At 41.5% G+C, this 21,968-nt stretch overlaps 1 protein-coding gene across 1 annotated transcript in view; it reads left to right on the plus strand.

Annotated features, from left to right (window-relative positions):
- The window catches only part of MIPEP (mitochondrial intermediate peptidase), a 190,195-nt gene extending 183,604 nt beyond the window's left edge, over positions 1-6,591 (plus strand). Inside the window, exon 19 of the mRNA XM_046664650.1 lies at positions 6,334-6,591. Coding sequence (XP_046520606.1) covers positions 6,334-6,431 — 98 coding nt within the window. The 3' untranslated portion in view covers positions 6,432-6,591. The remainder of the gene's footprint in view (positions 1-6,333) is intronic.
- Positions 6,592-21,968: the final 15,377 nt, after the last annotated feature.

Consider the following 21,968-nt stretch of genomic DNA (forward strand, 5'->3'; position numbering starts at 1 on the left):
TAGTAATTTTTATACATAGTGTCTTCCTAGTAAATAATACTGATCCTTTTGCCCACCTGAAATTCACTTAGGCACTCAGTTACAGATAGAATAAATGAGTGAGTGAATGAATGAATGATTGAAAGAAAACCCTTACAAAGATCCTATTTCTAGGTACTTCATCCACCCTTCTTGGCTCTCACTGTCTTTGATGTCACACTGCCATAGTTTTCTTTGATTGGACACCCTTGGTTGGTGTTAAGCAATATATGAAATGGACTCTAAGAGGAGATGGAACTATTCTACTTCTCTTCTAAGGCTTAAAATAATTCTGTTTTTTAATTGCCGCAATAATCCCCTGTATTCTCAAAATCAAGTGATACGCAGACCATTTCACCCCAGGCGCTTGGTAAAGGGGCCAGAACAAGACTCCAGCTTTGCCAGGCTGGCTTAGAGACATAACCAGACTGCCAACCAGTTGCTTTCAGTCATGTTTTCAAATAATTGTATTAGTTTTACATCCAGACGGGTACTCAAGAGGTTAAAGAGTTCATGCAAGAGTATGTTGATATTCCAGTGAAGGTCTGGTTAGATTATATATTAATTACAGAATAACAGGGCGTGGACCTGCAGCTCAGTACACGTGTTGAACTCGTCCTCGGGCTGACAGAATTTTTTCTTGGCAAAAGCATAGCAATATGCACAGTTAGGAGCCCCTTAAACATGTAAGGGCTTCTGTTTGCAAGGGGTTACCACAGATACTTGGAGTCCACCCAGAAAACATCCTTAAGTGCAAAACTCTTAGGCACTTTTTTCTCCCAGTATCATGCCTAGAGAACTCCAGCAGCAGCCATGCGTGGCCAAGCATTGTGCCCTGAGAGGAAAAGGGTTCTGGTCGTGACACGACTGCCTGTCCCAGTCACGGCTGGGCAGAGCCATTTGTCAGGACCAGCTCCTGTCTTTTCAGCAGACTGCTCCCACTTTTCTCCGTTCTTTGCCTCTGGGATAGGTACATAGCTGAGACGGCTCATGAAGTGTGCCTGCTCCAGAGTAGGAAACGGAATGGTCCAAAAAGCAGTGGACATTTTGGCTCTGTCTTCAAGGCAATAAAGGGACAAATAATACGTTGGGTCCATCTAGCCATGGGTGACATCAGGAAGCTATTAGACTTTTTTTTTTTCCAGAATTTCTACACACATTTGGGTTTTGTCATATCCAGGATGCTGATGTTTAAATCTGGACCTTTCTAGAATGTGAATTACTTTACAGAATTCTCGGGCATGAGGCAGTATATCACAGCGCTTTAAGAACATGGGCTCTGGAACCAGACTGCCAGGGTTCAACAAAAAACCTAAGAGTTGTGTGACCTCTCATGCTCCATTTTCTTTTATGTAGGCCATGTTCCTCACAGGTGTGTTTCAAGGCTCAGATGAGTTAACACTCTTAGCACAGTGCCTGGCACACAGTAAACCCAACAGATAGCTGCCATTACCGCTTTGTCATTTGTGTTGGTGGCAGTCTTTCCTATGAACCCTTTCTAGACCAGCTGTCCGTGGGTCAGGTCCTCGTGCCTGGGGTCTTTACCCTCACGTTATTTCCAGCTCTGTTTCAGCAGTCCCTGGAGAGAATTGCACGTAGTACAGTGTGGAAACCTTCACTGCTGCAAGAGTCGGTCTTGGAATCCTTTTGATATCATAGTTTATTCTAGTCAGGCCTGGAATAATTGCCCTAGTACTTCAAAGTTATGAAACATGCTAGTTTGAACAGAGTAGTCGAGACGAAAATGTTCTAGCTTGTACCAACTTTTATTAGCCCATTTACCTCTCATGTAAAATGAGGAGAAAAATAAATTAAATCATCATTCTTTAACTACTCATTATATATGCTCTATTCCTCTGAGTGGGATAGGGAGATGAAACTCAACTACTTGTTTTCAGTTTTATGAACTAATATGTACAATGTGTGTCCTAATGCAATTTTGTCTTTCTTAATTGCTATCGACACTTTTCTCTTTTGAGTTGCCATTTTTTTGTTTCAGTCCTTTTGGCAAAATCAGTCCATTTCCCCCCTTAATTTAGGTGATTTCCACAGTGAAATATGTTTCCAATATGGAATTTGTAAACTCTACTTACTTATGGACGTAATGGCTCCAGCCTGGTTCCTCAGAGCTCCTAAGAAATTGCAAGTCTAATCACCACCCTTTGAGGATTAAGACTTGAAGACAAAGGGGACATCTTTGTCAGCTTTTTTTTAAAAAATCAAAGAGCTCCTAGAATTTTTTTGAGTATACGTAAATATAAAAGCCAACTTCAATTTTTCTGATATGTGGGATTGCCTGAAAACATTGTATTTTTCTTTTAATTCTCTGTGTAGAGGTTAGTTCATGTTGACACTTGCAAAACATTTCAATCTAATTAAAGTGAGGACACCGTAACAACATACCAAGAGAATTCCCGCCCCGCCAACTGTTCTTTATCCCTTCAGGTCCTGATTCCTTCTTTTTGAACTTTGATCTTTAGCAATCACATAACATCCAAAATTACCAAACTGCTCAGTTCTGATCAAATTTATTTAAAAATACCATAAATGTATATGTTTTTCTCTTGCTGTTGCCACAGTCGCCGCTCTCTGAGCTGCAGGAAGGGCTGAAGAAGGGAAATTGGCGAGGGACGCGTGCTAGTTCCGTCCGTCTGCGAGGACAGAGAAGGGCGTGTTTACATTGGCCGTTTGTTGAGTTGAAATGAACCACTTCAAAGGGACAGGAGGGCCGTGCTTGACTGAATAGGTCGGCTCTAAATAAATGGGTTCTACCTTCAGACAGTTCTAGTCATTTAATTATAAACAACCAGCCATTTAATTATAGAATGTTTCAAATATTAAAAGGAAGAAAATGGTGTAATAGGTTAACACCTTTCATTGAAAGCCATGTTTAAATGTTTTCCCTACAACTGTTCTCTGCATCAGAAAGAAACCTGGCACAGAGGGATGCATGAAACGTGATTTGTTAATCAGACTGCATCTGCTTTAGTACTAGCCTGCATCTAGAAGATCTGATGTGAAATGTGCTACTTTGGCAATCATCAAAGACTCAACATTTCTATCATTAGTGATACAGCTGGACCTTCTTTCATCCGTAGAGATTATTTTACTATAAAAAGAAAATTGTGTTTTGAAGTTTAGTTTTGCAAATAAAAACATAGCAATGAAATTCTCTTCCATTAGTTGCTCCTTCTTTCTCAGATATTCCCTCAGATGGAGATTTTGAACTTGAACTTAAATGAGGATGAAAATATTTTGGTCTGCAGTTGAAAATATTGCAATATTCTTATTGTTCTCAACTACTTCAGGTCTCGTAAGTAGCTTACAAGTACGTGTTTGGAGCTGCTACTGTGTTTATGTCCACCATACAAACCACTGTGGTCTGTTTCCCACATGGTTGCCCTGCCTGATGAGAATGACCGCGACCACGTGTCCAGTCCAGGGCCCAGCCCCTTGACTCTGCATTCTCCCTGCTGACTGGAGAAGCCTGGGCGCCTGCACCTGGAGCCTGCCCCGCAGCTAAACATGGTGGGCTCCTGGTTTTCCTCCTGCGCTCCGGCTCGGTTACCCCCACATTCCCAGTCACCCTGGCTCCAAGCCTCAGTCTTCCCGCATCTTCCTCTCCCAGAGTCTCCTCCACCCTTAGTGGCCTACATATGTTTTGAATTTCCGCACCTTTGTGCCTTTCTTATATCGTCCTCTCCACCTGAAGGGGCCTAATTTCAACCTAAATCTTCCCCATCTTTTAAGTTTCTACTCAGATCCCATCCCTCCGTGAAGCCTTCTGAATCCCTCCATTGGAATTCGTTTTCCTCTCACTTCTTCCACTGACTGCATTTTGTGTGCTAGCAACATCCACAGTTTAGTTTTTCCCAAACATTTTATGGTGAAAATTTTCAAATATTCAGACAAGTTGAATGAGTAATACAGTAAACACTCATGTACTTGTCATTTAGATTCTACAGTTAACGTTTTGCTCTGTTTGCTTTTTAACATATCCATCTGTCCATTTCTCTGTCCACCCATCAATCCATCGTATATATTTTTTTCCAAAGCAAGTTGCAGACATCAGTACATTTTACCCCTAATGCTTTTGCATGCGTAGCATTAACTGGAGTTCAATATTTGTTTTCTTTTTTTGGTAAAATTTATATACAGTGAAATGCAGAAATGTTTAATGTACCATTCAATGAATTTTGATGCGTGTATACACCTTTGTAACACATATCACTACCCAGATAGAGAACACTAATTACCATCACAGCAGAAAGTTCCCTTGTGTCCCTTCTCAGTCAGTTGCCATCTCCTGTCCCAAAGGAACCACTGTTATGATTTTTTTCACCATAGATTAGTTTGGCCCATTTTTGAACTTCATATAAATGTAGTCAAACACTATGTGCTCTTTTGGGTAAGGCATCTTGCATTCGGTGCACCATTCTTGAGATCCGTCCATGTCGCCACAGGTGTCAGTAGGTTGTTCCTTTTTGTTATGAGTAGTATTCCATTTTATGAGTGTACCTCATCTGTTTATCTGTATCCTGTTGATGGGAACTTGTGTTGTTTCCAGTTTGGTGTCGTAAGGTCCTTTTCTTTGTTGACATGCTTTTATTTATCTTGGGTAATACCTAGGAGGAAATTGCTATGTCATAGGGTAAGTGAACTTAGTTTTATAAGGAACTGCTAGACGTTTTTCTGAAGCGGTTGTATCATTTCACCACTGATGTATGACAATTCAGGTTGCCCACAGCCTTGTCTACATTTGGTGTTGTCAGTCTTCGTAATTTTAGCCATTCTGGTGAGTGTATTGTGGTGTCTCGTTGTTTTAGTTTTCTTTTCCCAGATGACAATGATGTTGAGTGTCTTCTCAGTGCCTATTAGTTGTGTGTGTTTATTTGGATGTCTTCTTTTGTGAAAGGTCTGCTCAAATCTTTGTCCATTTTTAATTCTTCAAAATATGTTGACGATGAGTTGAAGGAGTCCTTTATATATTCTGGATATGAGTCCTATGTGAAACATATATTATGTGAATATATGCTCCCTTCCTGTCATTTACCTATTCATTTTCTTAATGGTTTCTTTTAAAGAGTGCAAGTTTTTAATTTTGGTGAAATCTAGTATATCCATTTTTTTTTCTTTTATGGTTATTGCTTTGTGTGTCTTAAGAAACCTTTGCCTACCTCAAAGTCTCAAATATATTCTATATTTTCTTCTAGACACTTTATAATCTTAGCTTTATACTTAGGTCCATGCCCATCTCACATTAATTTTTATGTATGGTATGCAGTAGGAGTCAAGATTAGTTTTTCCCCCATCTGGGTATGCATTTCCCCACAGTGTACTTTTGTGATTGTGTCCTGCTCACTCTCATATTGTACCTTAGCCTGTTTGTCTTTGAATGCTCATGACCTGGCCTGATCCTTTACACACAGCAAATACTCAATACACGTTACTTGAGTTGCATTAAAGGTTTAGAGGGTAACAAAGAATTCTGGCAATCTCTTAATATCTCAGTGTTGGGATCCATCCCCCAAATTAAATGCCAACGTATATAGCCCTGGTCAACCTGTGAGTTAGCATCATCTGCCAAGAATATAAGTCGAGGCAACAAAGTGGATTGCTCGAATCTTTGTCTTTGGCTTCTTTGGAGGGAAGAATGGAGATAAATTCAGCTTTTCATTGAATTGTTTATATATGCTAGACACAGTGCCTTGTTGCTTTCCAAAACGTCTCCTAGTTTTACCTTTGTAGCAACCTTGTATATTAGATGAGGAAATTTTAGTATCAGGGGTTTTAAGTGACTTCCATGTTATACAATTAGAAAGTTGCAAAGCTAGGAGTTCTCCAACATGGGAGAATCTGGAAGAAAGCAATAACTTGACTCTGATATAAGATTTCTGCAAGAGAATTAACATTTGAATGATTTTAAAGTGTATAGAACTTGATGATAAAACTTGATAAGCAATTAAACATAGTAAATTCTGAATCAACCCAGTCGAAGATAACCAATCAGTCTTCTAACATCACTCCAAGTATATGGGAATACCTGCAAAGGAAAAACCCTTGGGAAACATGTTTGGGCCTAAATCTCTATGCTGTATGTGTTGATTAGATAGTGAAAATGCATTGAAATCATTAATAGCTTCAGGGCCCACACCCTGCCCATGACTTTTGTAATGTTCTTGTAGTCAGGTTATGGAGGCAAGTTCTTATTTCAGAAAGCTGGAATGTTCCCCTGGTGCGCAGATGTGAGTGTGTGCTTTTGTCCCTCCTTGGTGTCTGCCGGTGAGTGGTGGCTGATCTTTCCTCTGTTTGCAGGTATGCTTCAGAAGTGTCCTTCTATTGATGACTTTGTAAGTGCCCTCGTTTCTGACTTGGATCTGGACTTCGAAACTTTCCTCATGGATTCCGAATGATGGAAACACCTCGAATCTTTTAAATCAAGGTCATGTGGATATTAACTTTGTTGTAAATGCAGCTGTGAACACTCGTTCCTGATTTCAATATTCACTTCTGTAATAACTTCTGAAAAACCTTAAACTGATGGAACTTGGAATAAATAATTTGTTTTAATTATGCTGGCTTTTAGCCTGTTGGCTGATTCTTGGACCTATGCAGATCTACTCAGTGAGCTAGTAGAAACTAGACTTAAGGGCTGAGCATTTCCTTAGTCCAGCCACACTCTGGTTGGCCTTTTCCCCTTTCCATTGATCTTTAAATGGTTAAATTAAAGACTTAATTAAAAGCAAAATTATTTTTGGTTTGAAGCAGTCTTCAGAAAGATTACACAGATAGTTCTTTTGAATGATTGCCATGCCTAAAGACCACTGTACTAGGCTTTGAGAAGGCACTTGGAGTAGTCAGTCACAGTGACCGAGAGACCAAGTACGGTTTCCAAAGTATGCGTAATTGACTGCACTGGGTTTTTCTGAGTGCTCAGGCACCACACAGATGGACTCAGAACAGAGGGGACCTGAACTCACACTTGTCTGGCTTGACTGTGAATGTACAGAAACAGGTGCAGGTGCGGTTAATAAGTGATGTGCCAAGATCCAGCAACTGATAAGTAAGGAAACTGGGATTCAGACTGTGTCTGTCTCTATCCGGAACCCATCTGCTTTACATTACTGCGTACCGTATCATTGTGTGTTAATAACAGGAAAGGAATTATTTAATGTGTTTCTCCCACCATCAAAGTCAAGAATTTAATTACAGACTTTAGTTTAAAAAGGCATTTGCTAGCAGCCTCTTCCTGCTTTTCACTAAATGACTAATGATGTTGCTAAAAGACTAAATTAAAAATCCCCAAAACTAAGACACGTCCAACCTATTCACAAAGACACTCTTGGGCCTCTATCAACCCCTTTTCAGGTGACGGTGAGTAAGCAGGAAAATCTGTATGGAACCTTTGTGCAAACATTTCTCAGAAAAAGGAAAGGGAAAGGTCACCTAGAAGATGATAATTTGGAAAATTATTTTTAAAAGGAACTAAATCACATTGTAGAAAAACTCTCTGGTATTCTTAGTGAGATTTGAGAAAACATGGTATTTGTGAAGCTGAAAGCCATAAAGAAAGAATAAGCAGAAATAAAGGGATAATAGGATTAAGCTAAAAAAGAAGATAGAAAAAGAAAGAAATGCGGAGAAACTGAAACACAGTACAATGATTTAAAACATTATCAAAGCAGAAAAGAACAAAACTGTTGATGACAAACTTGAGAAACGTCTCAGCATGAGGTGAAAGGGACAGGGCTAGAGCTGATGGCAAGGGAGCCGGAGCAGAGAGCCGGCTCCTCCAGATGACGGAATCCTGACGGGGAATCCGGACAGTCGAGCAAGAGCAAGAACAAAACAAATGCTCGTGTCCTCCGCTGTCCCCGGGCTCAGAACAGTGCCCGGCACATGGTACGTGCTCGGTGAGTACGTGGCGTTCAGTGAATTTAAGGAAACGTTTTTGAGCTGAAAAGAAGACAGGAGTGCAATTTAAAGGAAAATCCTTGACGGTTGCCCAATAATGTGAATGTACTTAATGCCGCTGAACTATACATTTGACAATGGTTAAAACTGGTAAATTTTATGTTATGTATATTTTACCACAATTTTTAAAAAAGAAAAGAGGGAGAATCCTGCATTCTAGACCAGAACAAACAAAACAGTGAAAAGAGACCCCTGCCTAGACATAATCTGTCTTTTCTTTTCAGAGTTTAAATATAACTAAAATTATAAGCCACCATATCGCAAACTGGGCTTTGCAGAGCGCTTCCCAGGAACTGTTCCTTAGTGTTCCATGGACTCTAAAGGCTCCTGTTGTTGAATGCATTTGGGAAAGGCCAGTGTGCACGTTAGCAATTCTGCAATCACAAGGCATGGTTAGCATTGCATATGTGACCTGATGTTTCCCAAACATATTTGATTATAGGAGCCACCCCTTTTTTGGAGTACCTCTTGATGACATTTTTCAGAACATTAGGAAATAACTGCTAAAAGCATTGAGCTTACATACAAAGGAACACAAATTATCGTGATCCCAGAATGCAATTATTCATTGTCATTAAAAGCCAATGGACAATGGAAAAAAGTTTTGAGATAAAGGCCGAGATGTAAAAGGGCTTTCTCAGATATACGAGGGCTCAGGAAACATCTCAGCTTTGTAGCCTTGTTTAAAAATTGCTAAAAGAATAAGTAATTTAGACCAAGCATCAAAGCAAAGGAGATCGCTAAGGAACTTCTAAGAATGCAGAGCGGTCATTGCCTCTTTTCACAGTAACAGCTGGATAAATCATAATAGCAAGTTATTTTATTATGAGTGCTTTTCCTTATGATAGGAATAAACCCATAAGCACACAGCAGTTCCTCTGGGGAAAATGCTCTCCTGTATTATGATTTACTTACCACCAGCTTCCAAAAATCCAATTTAAAGTACTTAGGACTACGTAAACACTAAAAAAATAATGTAGAGAAAGAACTTGAGGATAATAAGATGTTACTGTGGTTGTCTTTAGCGTTGATAGTCGGGCCTTTTATTTTTCTTCTTTCTTCTTCTACTTCCAAAGTTTTAGAAGTAGGTAATGTGGTACTTTTAACAATAATTTAAAACTTACAAAAAGTTTAATAATCACGACAGCACATTTAAAGCATTTTTCCAACTCGGAAGAAATGCTTGGCTGGTATAAGCGAATTCAGAAAATGTCTCTGAAACATTCAGGGAATGATTTGTACAGTCAGAAACTTTATTAATACCAAAGCTTTAGCCTGATTTGATAACAGTGATTGAGATAAAATATGACAATAGTGCTCGACATTTATTTAGCATTTTTCAGTTGCCAAAGAACTTGTCATACAGCCGTGCGATGGTCGTCACCTGAGCTAGCAGGACAGATGGTGTCATGAACTATGTGACTAGTGAGGCAGACAGGCCGGTCACTGGCAGATGCAGGATCAGCGCCAGCTCCGGTGGCTCCTCGTCCACTGCCCTTTCCACTTCATACAAGTCTTCAGAGGTCCTGCCTGTTTTCTGCAGGCTCGTAGGTGTGTCTTCAGACACAGACATAGTGTGTTGAGTGGTTACGTGACCCCCACAGACCGCAGGGCCTTCTGTCACTCACTGGCTTTCTGCTTGAGGAAGCTGATGCCCCTGAACAGATAGAGGATGAAATAAAATATGAAGTCTGTTACATCAGGCCAGGAAAGATGACGGCTTGAATCACAGTGTTGGGTGGAAGGATGGAGAGAGTAGAAACAGACATTCTGGAATATTCACTGACAGAACTTGGTATCAAACTGCAGTGGTGGGGCAGAATGAGGTAGATATGCCACCTATATGCTCATCTAAATCATGACTGAAACTTGATTTTAGAAAAAAATTCAGGGAAGCAAGAACTAGACCCAGCTTGTGGTGGCCATGAGTCACTGCCCTTCAGGTGGACAGATTGCTCAGTCTGCCTCTTTTGAGTAAGATCATCCAGCAATTATGGATACTCTCCAGGAACGATTCTCTGTTGCATCTACAAAACAGTCGTGAAGGACTTTGTCGGGTATCTTTCTGAAATCCAGATGCATTAGGGGACTACACTGCCTTGGTCTGAGGTTAATTGCACTCCACAGTCACCATGTTCTCAAATATTTTATCCTCACAGCAGCTCTTTGGGGTGAGTGAAACGATCCCCATTAGAGTGACACTGGAGAGATGACATGAAGGCCAACTCTGAGCAAATGCCTAAGTGGCGGTATCACGTGGAGGGGAGTCTTCCTTCTGCGAGAGAGGTAGGGGTGCTTCCAGGAGGAACAGGTCTTAAGCAAAATCTTGAAATAAATAGTAGGTGTGAATTAGAAAACTAACTCAAAAGTGAGTTCATGGTATCAGTGTGGTTAATTCACCTTGCAAAGCATGAGGCTCCAACTTGCCTACATTTGAAAGAACTGAGCTTTTTGTAATGTGAAATAACAGAGGATTCAGGAATAAAAAGTAGCTAATACATAAAGACCCAGGAAACACATCTACTGCATGAATGTAAAATGCATGTGACCTACACAGGCCCCAGAATAGTGGACGGCACACGTCACACGTCGTCCCTTCCACAGTGCAGACACTGAGCATCGAGATGCCACAGGGATGTCAGGTGGCATGCCGTTTCTAGAACCTTTGTCCTGAATTCCAGGTGTTTTTCAAGCTGTCTACATTACCCGTATGTCTTAAAAACACATCAAAGTCAACCTGCAAAAGCGGACTCATCTTCTATCCCACACACTCGTCGTGAGTCAACATGGATTAGTGGCGCCCGTTCTCCCCAGGCGCTGAGGGAGAAACCCTGTAAGGGCTGAGTCGCTCCTCCCTGCTCCCTCATCCTTGTGGTCGGCACTTACTGTCCTGTCGCACTTGGCCTGTTTGTTACGCACCTGTCTCAGTAAGTCCAGGAGCAGGTCCTGCTCATCTTAGCTCCATTTTGCCGAGCCCAATTGAAGAGGCATGGAGGAAACCAGGAGCAAACCAGCCTCGGCAGAGAAGTCCCAGGCAGATTCGTATGCTTGCCTTAGAATGTGTGTAGAAACCTCTTTGGACCTGTTGTGTTAATCTCCACTCGAGCTGTCTGACGTGGCTGATGGCCGAAGAGGCCGTGTGCGGGGACGGAGCGCGCTGTGCGATCTCTGTCTGATCCTGAGCTATCAGTCCGTTGCGAATTGGTCGCTATTCCGCAGGAAGAAGGGAGCCTCGAGGCAGCGGACGTCCTGAACATCACGGGGAGCTTGCGTTCCAGGCGTCTCGCCGCGCGTGCGCAGGAGGAGCTTGCGTGGGCCCCGCGGGAGCGGGCCGGACGCGCGCTGACGCCAGGCTGCTCTAAACACCTCCGTTTTGAGCTTTTAACTCTTAAAAAACGTTTTAAGGTCGATGTATTAAAATGTATTCAATTTAGTAAAAGTACCAAATTGCGTGTAGATCTGTTCAGTACTGCTTTTCAGATTCAGTCTCTAGTAACGGCTATGCCCAGCTAGTGGAAGGATTTCTTTCTTTGATGAACAAAGAGGCTGGAGGAGAAGAAGGCCTGGTTGTTGCAGTTGTTCTGGCTCAGGAAGGGACCCCTGACGAGATGCGTGCCGGGGCCCTGCTGGCTGGCACAGCCAATGGGGGCCGCCAGGGAGGGTTGAACCAGAGCCGCTTCCGCAGAGGCATCCGAGGTTAAAGAGAATCGAGTAGGAATGAAGCGCGTACACGAGTGCTCAGCGCCGATCCAGGGACAGCCGCTGAGCGGAGGGCAGCGCGGCTCCCTCCACGAGGCTCCCGCGCTGGGCGACCCTCTTCTTGCCCAGGATGACTGCGTCCAGCAGGAACGCTCAGATGTAAGAGACAGCGAGACGCGGTAGAAGAGGCAGGACTCGGGCTAACAAGCTGTTACGGTGGAGGAAAAGCATGTGGATTGAGAGCAAAGATCGTAAATGTGCACAGACAACTGCTGAGGAAGATTAAAGATAAGCAGTGTAAACAACTGCCCGTAGCACAACGTGTTTCTAATAGTGCTCTCATTGTCTGCAGATTGTTTATGAAACAAGCCGGTTCTGTACCACAGATGGCTCTCTACTGGCACGCTTACGGCTCGCTGTGTGCTCTCAAAGTCCCTTTACTTTTCAGGGTGGAAAAAAAGAGCCATAACATGTGCTTTGGCCTGAATGTTTGTGTCCCTCCAGAATTAATATGTTAAATCCTAACGCCCAAGATGATGGTCTTAGGAGATGGGGCCTATGGGAATTGATTGAGTCACTAGGGTGGAACCCTCGTAAATGGGATTAGCGCCCTTATAAAAGAGCCTCCACCATGTCAGGATACACCCGGGAGTCTGCAGCCCAGGCAGGGGCCCTCACTCCACCGTGCCGGTACCCTCATCTGGGACCTCCAGCCTCCAGTACCCAGCAAAATAGCTTTCGGTTGCTTATCCGCCACCCACTCTGGTATTTCATCATAGCCTGAACCACTAAGACAACACGTGCTAATACGATTGCCCGCAGTGCTTTCAGAGTGATGAATCCAAAGGTAAAAGAATGTTGCCTGGAGCAGCACATCTTCAGGAAGGGGGCCATACCTTTACCACCGGGGGCCAGCAGGTCTCTGGTTCCACATCAAACATCACGTTGGAATACTCGGCAAGACCTGTAGCTCCTGCCAGGTCGAAGGCCTGGGGGAGGTCATGTCCCCCAGGAGACATTAATTGGACTCCTTATGTGAGAACAGTGTTAACACCCTGCTGGGGCGATGGACACATCACACGGTCACTAGGGGGCAGACAGTAGCTGAGCTCCTGGAATCACTTAGAAGGAGCACACAGGAACGTGTGCGGCACAAAGTGTGACCTGTGTGGCGTGTGTTTGTCTTGTTCATGCCTCTCAGTGTGTGGATTCTCAATACAGTTGGTCTTTGTTCAGAGATGGAACAAAATGGAATTACTGCTTGTTTATGTAGCACATGCTGGGTGCTACAGGTACGAGGTTGAATAAAATCTGACCCCTGTGCTCTAGTTGCTACCTGTCATCAGTAGGTGCTGAGGAGTCCAGGGAATGTAGTTTTTTTTGCTGAGGAAGATTCGCCCTGAGCTAGCATCCGTTGCCAGTCTTCCCCTATTTTGTATGTGGGCTGCTGCCACAGCATGGCCACTGACGGGTGGTGTAGGTCTGCGCTTGGGAATCAAACCCAGCCTGCTGAAGTGGAGTGCACTGAACTAACCACTAGGCCACCGGGGCTGGGAATTTTACTGTGATGTTGCGAGCCAGACAAGGTGTTTAAGGGGAAGTGAGTCTTCAGGAAGATCTTGAGGTGACAGGTGAGAATCAGAAGAGTAACTGAAAAGAAGGCTCAGCATGTGCGTTTGATGGGTTTGCCTGCATCCATTTTGAAGTGAGAAAGTCCATTCCTGCAGGATGAACTGACAAAGGGTTCCAAAATAAAAGACGTGATCCACTGCCCAGAAGAACTAGGGAGGCTCAAAACTAAACAGATTATTTTATGTTCATTTCCCCTGCAGATTAAAAGGTGCTCATTTTAAGGGAGATTTAAGTGATGTTCTTATTTTATAAATTTCTAAGGCTATTGGGTTTCAAATAGCCTTGATTAAGTAGGTTTAATTTGTGACAAGTGTAAGTTGTCGCTGCTCTACTCTCCCATCCCAGTCAGACACTGCATCCGTCCCCCGCGCCCCCTGAACTGTCCTCGCTCCCTTCTCAGGAACCTCCTGGGCGAGCACTCGCGGCCTCTACTTCCGGTTCCCTGCATCCTGTCTGCAGCCGGGTTTCTGCCCCTCAGTGAGACAAGTTCTCCACGGTGGCTCTCAAGTCGCCACACCTGCTTTGTCTTCATTCACGTCTTCCCTTCTTTTCTGCTGCATTTGACACTTGTTGACAGACCCCTCCTGCATGACACATTTTCTGTTTCTTCTTGGGATCAGTGTTTCTGACTCTGGCACTGGTTCTCTTGTCCCTCCCACCATCAAATGGGGGTACACACTGCGCCCCAGGGCTCAGGGAAAGAAGAAGAACCCACTCGGAGCATCTCAAGCAGGAAAGGATTAATTCAGAGCATTAGATGTGTCTTAGTCAGCTCAGGCTGCCATAACACACCATAGACTGGGTGGCTTACACAACAGACATTTATTTCTCACAGTTCTGGAGGCTGGACCTCTGAGGTCAGGGTATCAGTGTGGTTGGGTTCTGCTGAGGGCTCTCTTCCTGCTTTGAGGACGGCCACCTTCTCACGTGTCTTCACACGGCAGAGAGCAGCTAGCTCTCTGGCCTCTTCTTATAAGGGCATTAATCCCATCATGGGGGCTCCACTCTCATAAGTTAATTACCTCCCAAAGGCCACCTCCAAATACCATCACATTGGATTAGAGCTTCAACATACGAGTTTTTGGGGGAACACAAACATTCGGTCACTAAGAAGATGCCTTCAAACTTGTTGGAAAGACTCCCGGATGCTTGGCCACTACTATCTCTAACACTGCCACTGGAGCTGGGCATTCAAGAAGATGTGCCCGCAAATGAGATCTAGAGATCAGGAAGCCAAAAACACGGTGCTGCCACCAACACAGCTGCCCCTCGACAGCCTACAGGATGGAACACGGACGCAAGAAAGCTGATGCTAACCACACACACACACCATCCTGCGTGCCAGCAGAAACCAGGCAGGAGGGGGCAGGAAGGCGGCTTCCACCACACTTGACCTTCTAATCTCACAGAAGTGCATCTCATCGGTGGTACCTCAGTCGCACACAGAACACATGCAGAAGCTTTTAGATAGCCAGACTTTTTACATGAGAAGTCTTTCCTCTTCCTTGAAGCCCTCATTATCCAAACACAGGTAGCATTAAATGCCCTGTTTCTGTTAAAGGCAGCACCATCTTCTCAGTCACTGAATTTCTGTAGCAGAAACTCCCCTTGATCTTCGTGTCGCATACCAGCCCTTTCCCTAGGATTATACCCCTGCCCGGGCTGCAGTGCCCTCCCCTCCGCTCCCCAGGCCTCCCTCAGACTCTCAATGGCCTAAAGGCATAGAGGCTGTCGAGTTTTGACTCAGTATAAGGAATATCTTGCTAATATCTTGAGCTGCTATCAATGGGACAGGGATTCTGATAAAGTAATGAGCCCCCATCTCTGGAAATCTTCGAGCAGAAGCTGACGATCATCTACCAGGGCTGCTTCAGAAGGGAGTCCTGCACGGGGAGGAAGGTTGGATTAGCTCACGTGCCTGCTCCTTATGAGTTGACAGTGAAGATCACCATTTTGAACAGCATCTCTGCACTTCTCAATTATTAGACCCGAGTCTTAGGAAAGAAAAATACTCTGCTAATTTTTAGGATATAGTGCAAGCTCTTTTCAATGCTTCTCTAAATTATTTTAGCTGTTCCTTACTGATTAAAATTTTGAGTACAAGGCTCTGCCAAAAATACATAAGAGATTTACCATACTCCATTGTACTTTATATGTAGTTCAGTTATAAAACAGAAGGGAAATTTACTGGATATAAATTTGTCTTGTTCTTCCTCATTCTAAGAAGACTGCCAAGCACAAGAAGGTCACCCCTTACCTGGCTCTTGCTTGTTAAAGCCTGAACTCATTGAGGAATTCATGTTCGCTTAGCCCCAAAGGAGAAGGGATGGATGGAAGTGACTGAGGGGCAGAGGCAGCCAGAGTGGGGGAGACAAAGGTGAAAATAATACCCTTGGGAGTTTCGCTTAGGATTTCGACCTGGGACCCACTTATGCCCAGAAGCCTTGATGAGAGTTTGCTGATCCTGCAGGGATCCAGCAGCTGGATGAACGTTAAAACTGGCCTGGGAATGGTGGGTGGTGATTGCTGTGTCCCAGCTCGGCCTGGAAGCCAAGGAACCTGTGAGAGCTTTGATGCTGAGCATATCACAACACAGTGGCATAAGATTGTTCATAATACCCTTATGATGTCTGCAGAACTCTAGCGATGTCCTCATTTTCATTCTCAACAGTCTGTTCAGCAGCAATATGTGTTTTCATAGCACAAATTTGGTCACACATGCTTGGAAAATGGGAGAATGATAACAACTAATGTGGATGTTGGGCTGTCTCTTGAGCGATCTTTTTCTAGGCAAAGGGATCCAGAGTAGTGGGAGCTGAATTATAACCATCAGCAGAAAAGGAAAAAGGCCTCAGCTCACTGAGAAAGAGCCTCTCTATTAAGGAAATGAAGATAAGGGATCCCCCTCTCCAGCTGATGTCAGGTCATCCTTCCTCCTTGCTCCACCCTCCCTGTCTCTGTGCCCTCGGGCCAGCGCTTCTGCCTGACTGTGTCTGTGCACGTTGGCTCCACTGAGATGGCCTGTCTGGGCTGTCCAAGGCCCCTCCTGTGATGCTCATTATCTATTCACTTTGTTAGTAGTCGATGCCTAGGCTTTGAGTTTCTGCCCCAACCTATTTTCTCACAAGCTGTGCCATTTTTCTGGGCTTTTTCAATTTTTGCAATCTCTTCAAATCAATTTTGCAGATTGTATGTGTTTTTTAAGAAACACATAAATCATGTAATAATTAACTTATTTTGTTTGTGTGCATCTTCTTTCTTCTTAATTAGTCTCAGCAGAAATTTATCAATCTTGTTAATCTTCCAAGAACAACCTGTAAGTTTTGTTGATCCTCCTTTTTTGTGTTTGTTTTCTTTTGATGAATTTCTGATCTATTTGTTATTTTCTTCAACTTTGCTTATGATCATTCTGCTGTTCTTTTTTTGGTCTTGGGTGGATGCCTCCCTCATTAATTTTTAATTCTCAGCCTTTCTTCTTCCTAAGATATGCATTTAAGGCTATAGCTTTCTTCTAAGTACTGCTGTAATTACATCCCAGAAGTTTTCACTTGTAGAAGTATTTTCATTATTCATTATCCTTCAGTTCAAAATAGAATTTAATGTAGTCTAATGGGTTATTTAGAAGTGAATCTTTACTGCATTGTGGTCAGAGAACATATTCTGTAACGTTTCAGTCTTTGAAATGTACTGAGACCTCTTCCTGGCCCTGTAAGTGGTCAATATTGTAAACATGCTCTATGTGGTTGGAAACAAGGTGTACTTTGTAGTTGCTAGGGGCATTGTCCATTTTCTTTATCTTTTGCCTGCTTATTCCACCAAGTACTGAAAGATGTGTTAAAAATCTCTTGCCATAGTTGTCAGTTTATCTATTTATCATTGTAATTTGGTTAGTTTTTGCTTTATAGATTTTGAGGCAATATTGCTAACTACAAACAAATTTAAGATCCCTGTAGCTTCCTGGTAAATTAAAGTGTTTTATCATTGTGATGTGATTCTCTTTACCTCTAGTTATACCTTTTAGCTTAAAATCTCTTTTTCCTGATTTATTGTAGCTATACAAGTTTTCTTTTGATTAATGTTTTCATGATATATTTTCCATTCTTTTACTCTACCCTTAAATCTTTGGTGTGTCTTTTATACACAGTATACTGTTTCTCATTCTGATATTCTTTGTCTTTTAACTGGATCACTTAGTTCATATATATTTCATGTAAAATACTCATTCACTTCTGTTTAAATCAATCATCTGGCTATATGACTTCTGTTTGTTTTACCTATTTAATGTTTTCTTTTCTCTCCTTTCTTGCATTCTTTTATTAATATTTTTTATTATTGCATTAATTATTTTATTATTTCATTTTGTACTATTTCCTCTGTTAGTTTGGAAACTATATATTCTCTGTTGTGTATGTATGTGTACATATACATATACATAATTTTTTATTGCCCATATAGTTGGTATTCATTAAGAGTCAAGCACATGTTTACCATTTGATTGCTCCTTATTCTTTCCTGCACCTCTCACTTTCCACGTGGGATTGAAGGTCACCTCTAGAATTTCCTTTAATGTGGGTCTGCTGAAGATTCTCTCAGTTTTCATTTATTTATGAAGTCTTTATTTTATTATTTATCTTTCCCAATGTTTTATTAAGAGAAGTCTCATTTCATTTTAAAAGCACACTTTCACTAGGTACAGAATTCTGCTAGCAGTTATTTTCTTTCATCACTTTAACTGTACCATGCCACTAGCTTTTGGCTTCCATTGTTGCTATTGGAAAGTCAGTTGTCAGTCTGAATCTTGCTCCTTTGAAAGTGATCTGTTTTTATTCCCTCCTGCCTGGCTCTTTTTAAGATTTTTCTCTTTGTTTTTCTGTAGTTGCACTACTATATATCTAGCTGTAGATTCATTTATTTTATTTGTTATTTATTACTTGGACGGCTTGAAATTTATTAAGATCTGTGGATTAATTATTTTTTCCTCTGTTTTGGAAAGTTCTGAGTCATTATCTCTTCAGATATTGCTGTGGCCAGTGTCCTTCTAAGATTCCAATTAAATGTGTCTTAGACCTTCTCACTATGTCCTTTATGTCTCTTACCTTCCCTTCTCTTTTTTCCCATCCTTTGTCTATCCTTGCTTCATTCTAAGTAGTTTCTACCTGGTCTATCTTTCAATTTACCAATTCTATCTTCACTTGTATCTAGTATGCTATTATATCTATCCAAGTTCTTAATTATTTTATGTTTTCAGTTCTGGAATTTGTTTTCGGTTCTTTTTTACAATTTGCAATGGCATTTTTAATAGTTTCCAATTTCCTCCTGAAAATTTCAAACTTGGCTCTTATCTTCTTGCATATGGTAAACATAGTTTCTCTGCAGTTTTGTCTGATAATTCTAGTATCTGTTGTTTCTCTGGTTCTTGTTCATATATGCTTGTTTATCTTTCATTGAGTACTGGAGGTGGTATTTGCAAAATTATTTCTAGGAGTAATTTGAGGTCCATGATGATGTCATCTTTCTCTAGAAAGCACACAAAGCATGAGTAATCTGGATCACATCCTTCCAGCCCCAGGACTAGTGATTTTTCTGGGCAACATGGAACACTCAAAACTGGGCTGCAATCCATGCAAGAGCTACTTTACTTCTAGTTCTCTCTTACCCCCTTCAGCATCCAATACTAAAGCAAAGGGATAGTTACCCATACTTCTAGTTTACCCTTACTCCTTGGGATGGCCCTGCAGGGCTGTCAGAAGTGCAGTTCAATCTGATAGCTGTCCTTTCCAGATTGGCAAACACTTCCAGGGTGAAGACACTGTGAGTGCCCAAGCTCACCCCTCTAAAAATTGTCTTCTCTGGGAGTGTTGAGTCAAATTCCTAATTCTGCATTATCAGAAACTTGTAATGATGTTCCTCAGAGAACTAAACACAGGATTACCATATGACCTAGCAATTCCCCCCCTAAGTATATAGCCAAATGAACTGAAAGCAGGAACTCAAATTGATATTTGTACACCAATGTTCATTACAGCATTATTGACAATAACCAAAAGGTGGAAACAACCCAACTGTCTATCAAGTGATAAACGGATAAACAAAATGTAGTATATCCATATGATGGAACATCATTCACCCATAAAAAGGAATGAAGTTCTGACACATGCTACAACATGGATGAACCTCAAAAACATTAAGCTAAGTGAAAGAAGCCAGGCAAAAAAGACAAATACTGTATGATTCCACTTATATGAAATATCTAGAATAGGCAAATTCATACAGACAAAAATTAGTGTAGAGGTTACCAGGGGCTGTGGGTGGAGTAATGGAGAAATTATTGCTCAATGGTTATAGAGTTCCCGTTTCAGGTGAAAAAGTTTTGGAAATAGCTAGTGGTGATGGTTGAATATAAATTAATGCCACTGAATTTCACACTTAAAATAGCTAAATTTATGTCATAAATATTTCACCACAATTTTTAAAAGTTTATAATGCAATATACCTAAAAATCATTGAATTATACACTTTACAGGGTAATTATACACTACACAGGCTTTATATCTCAATAAAGCTGTTTTAAAAAAATAAATCTGTAATTATACTTTATCAATATTTATCTCCTCACTACACTGTGACAAACTGAAGCCAGGACGTGTATCCATCCTTTCGTCTTTATTTACCCAGCGACTAATGGAGCATCTTATCTGTGGGAGTCCAGCAGGCTGCATCTTCAGCGAAGCTTCACTGGTGATTAGCAAGTTCTTGCTCAATGATCTTTTGCCATAGCAGTTTTCTTCCTGAGTCTGGCAGATAGCTTTACTTTCTTTCCTTACTCATGTGGGTGATAGGCTTCCAAAGATAATGTTTAGAAGGCAGCTATGCTCATCCCTATAATAAAATAATTTTTTTAAAAAAGATAATGTTTGATTGGAAGTGCAATTGTTTCTGTATGCTTTCCCGATTGAGTAAACATTTCCATTTTGTTATGAAATTGTGACTTCCTAAAAGTTCCTAGTGCATATTAATGCTCATATTTCCTACATCCCTCAAATTTTCTTTTTAATGTCTACATAAACACTTTTCATTTAATCTTTACATCTTCAGAGATAGATGAAATATTGTCATATAGAGAAAATTAGAATGAAGATTTTTTTTTTCTTGCTATGCAAAATAACTCTGTCAATTTATCTTCTTCCTACAGGATTTTTAGAAACATGAACATTTGTTTGTTTACTCTCTTGATTGAAATGAGAGAATGCAAACTTGAACTAGGTTAAGTAAAGTGGTTGATTTCTTACAAGATACCGTTAGGATGTCTCACAGGCACCCAAGGACTGCCAACAGAGGTCAGCATGCTTTGGGCTGCAAGTAAGCTAAATCTAGAATCAAACTGGGTTAGACCTCAAGGAAGAACTGTCATGTCACATGGTTTTGGGTGATCAAGTGAAAAGTAGCCAAAAAGACATATTTCATCTCCACCCAAGAAATTGGCCATTTCATCTCTCACTGTTGAAGGACTACAGGTGAGCACATTCAGAGCTGAATCTGTTTACTCTCTTTATGAAGAGGAACCTGGGCTCCTATCTCTTAAAAGAAGGAGTGTCTTCTAAAAGTTGAAATTTGCCTTCCTTAGTTAATTGTTTTATCTCCAAGTATACCAAACAGGTTTGGAATGGGTTTAAGAAACTCTGAGCTTAGGAAGCTGAGGTCCTCTGAGAAGCAGATGTCAAGACAGGATTAGATGTGCAGGAGATTTATTGGGGGAAATTTCCATGAAGGATGAACAGGAGGTAGCAGAAGTGGGCAGGGAGAGCCTTTAGACACTGAGGCAGGTCTGACACCTGTGAAAGGAGACGGGTAGGGAGGGAACAACAGGCAAGAAGAGGCTCAACTCCACAGAGCTCTGAGAAAGTTTTGGGCAGGCAATGGGGAGTCCCCAATTCAAAACTACCCATCAGAGGGGTTCTGCATCCCACAGAAATTACCCAGCATTCATATGGAAATGTAAGGGATTCTAAACAGCCAGAAACACCTTGAAAGGAAACAAAGTCAGCCGGTTCACACTTTCCAATTTCAAAACTTACCACAAAGCTACAGTAATCACGACAGTGTAGGACTGGCATAAGGACAGAGATGTAGCCCAATGGAATAGAATTGAGAGTCCAGAAATAAAGCTCTACATTTATAGTCAATTAATTTTTGACAAGAGTGCCAAGAAAATTCAATGGGGGAGAGAACAGTCTTTTCAACAAATGGTTCAGGAAGAGCTGGAAATCCACACACAAAATAATGAAGTTTGACCTCAACCTCACACCATATACAAAAATTCACTCAAAATGGATTATAGGCCTGAACGTTGGAGCTAAAAATATAAACATAGGTATAAATTTTTATGACCTTGGGCTAAGTAATGGTTTCTTGGATGTGGCATCCAAAGCATAAGTGACAAAAGAAAAAGTAGATAAATTGGACATGATCAAAATTTAAAGTTTTTCAATTTTGCTGCAAATTATATCATCAAGAAAGTGGAAAGACAACCCACATAATGGGAAAAAAAATTTGCAAATCCAATTTGTGATAGGGGACTTGTTTCAGCTATATGAAGAACTTTATAACTCAACAATAAAAGGACAGACAACAATTAGAAAATGGAC

The sequence above is a fragment of the Equus quagga genome, chromosome 6 (genome assembly GCF_021613505.1).
Source record: "Equus quagga isolate Etosha38 chromosome 6, UCLA_HA_Equagga_1.0, whole genome shotgun sequence".
NCBI lineage: Eukaryota > Metazoa > Chordata > Mammalia > Perissodactyla > Equidae > Equus > Equus quagga.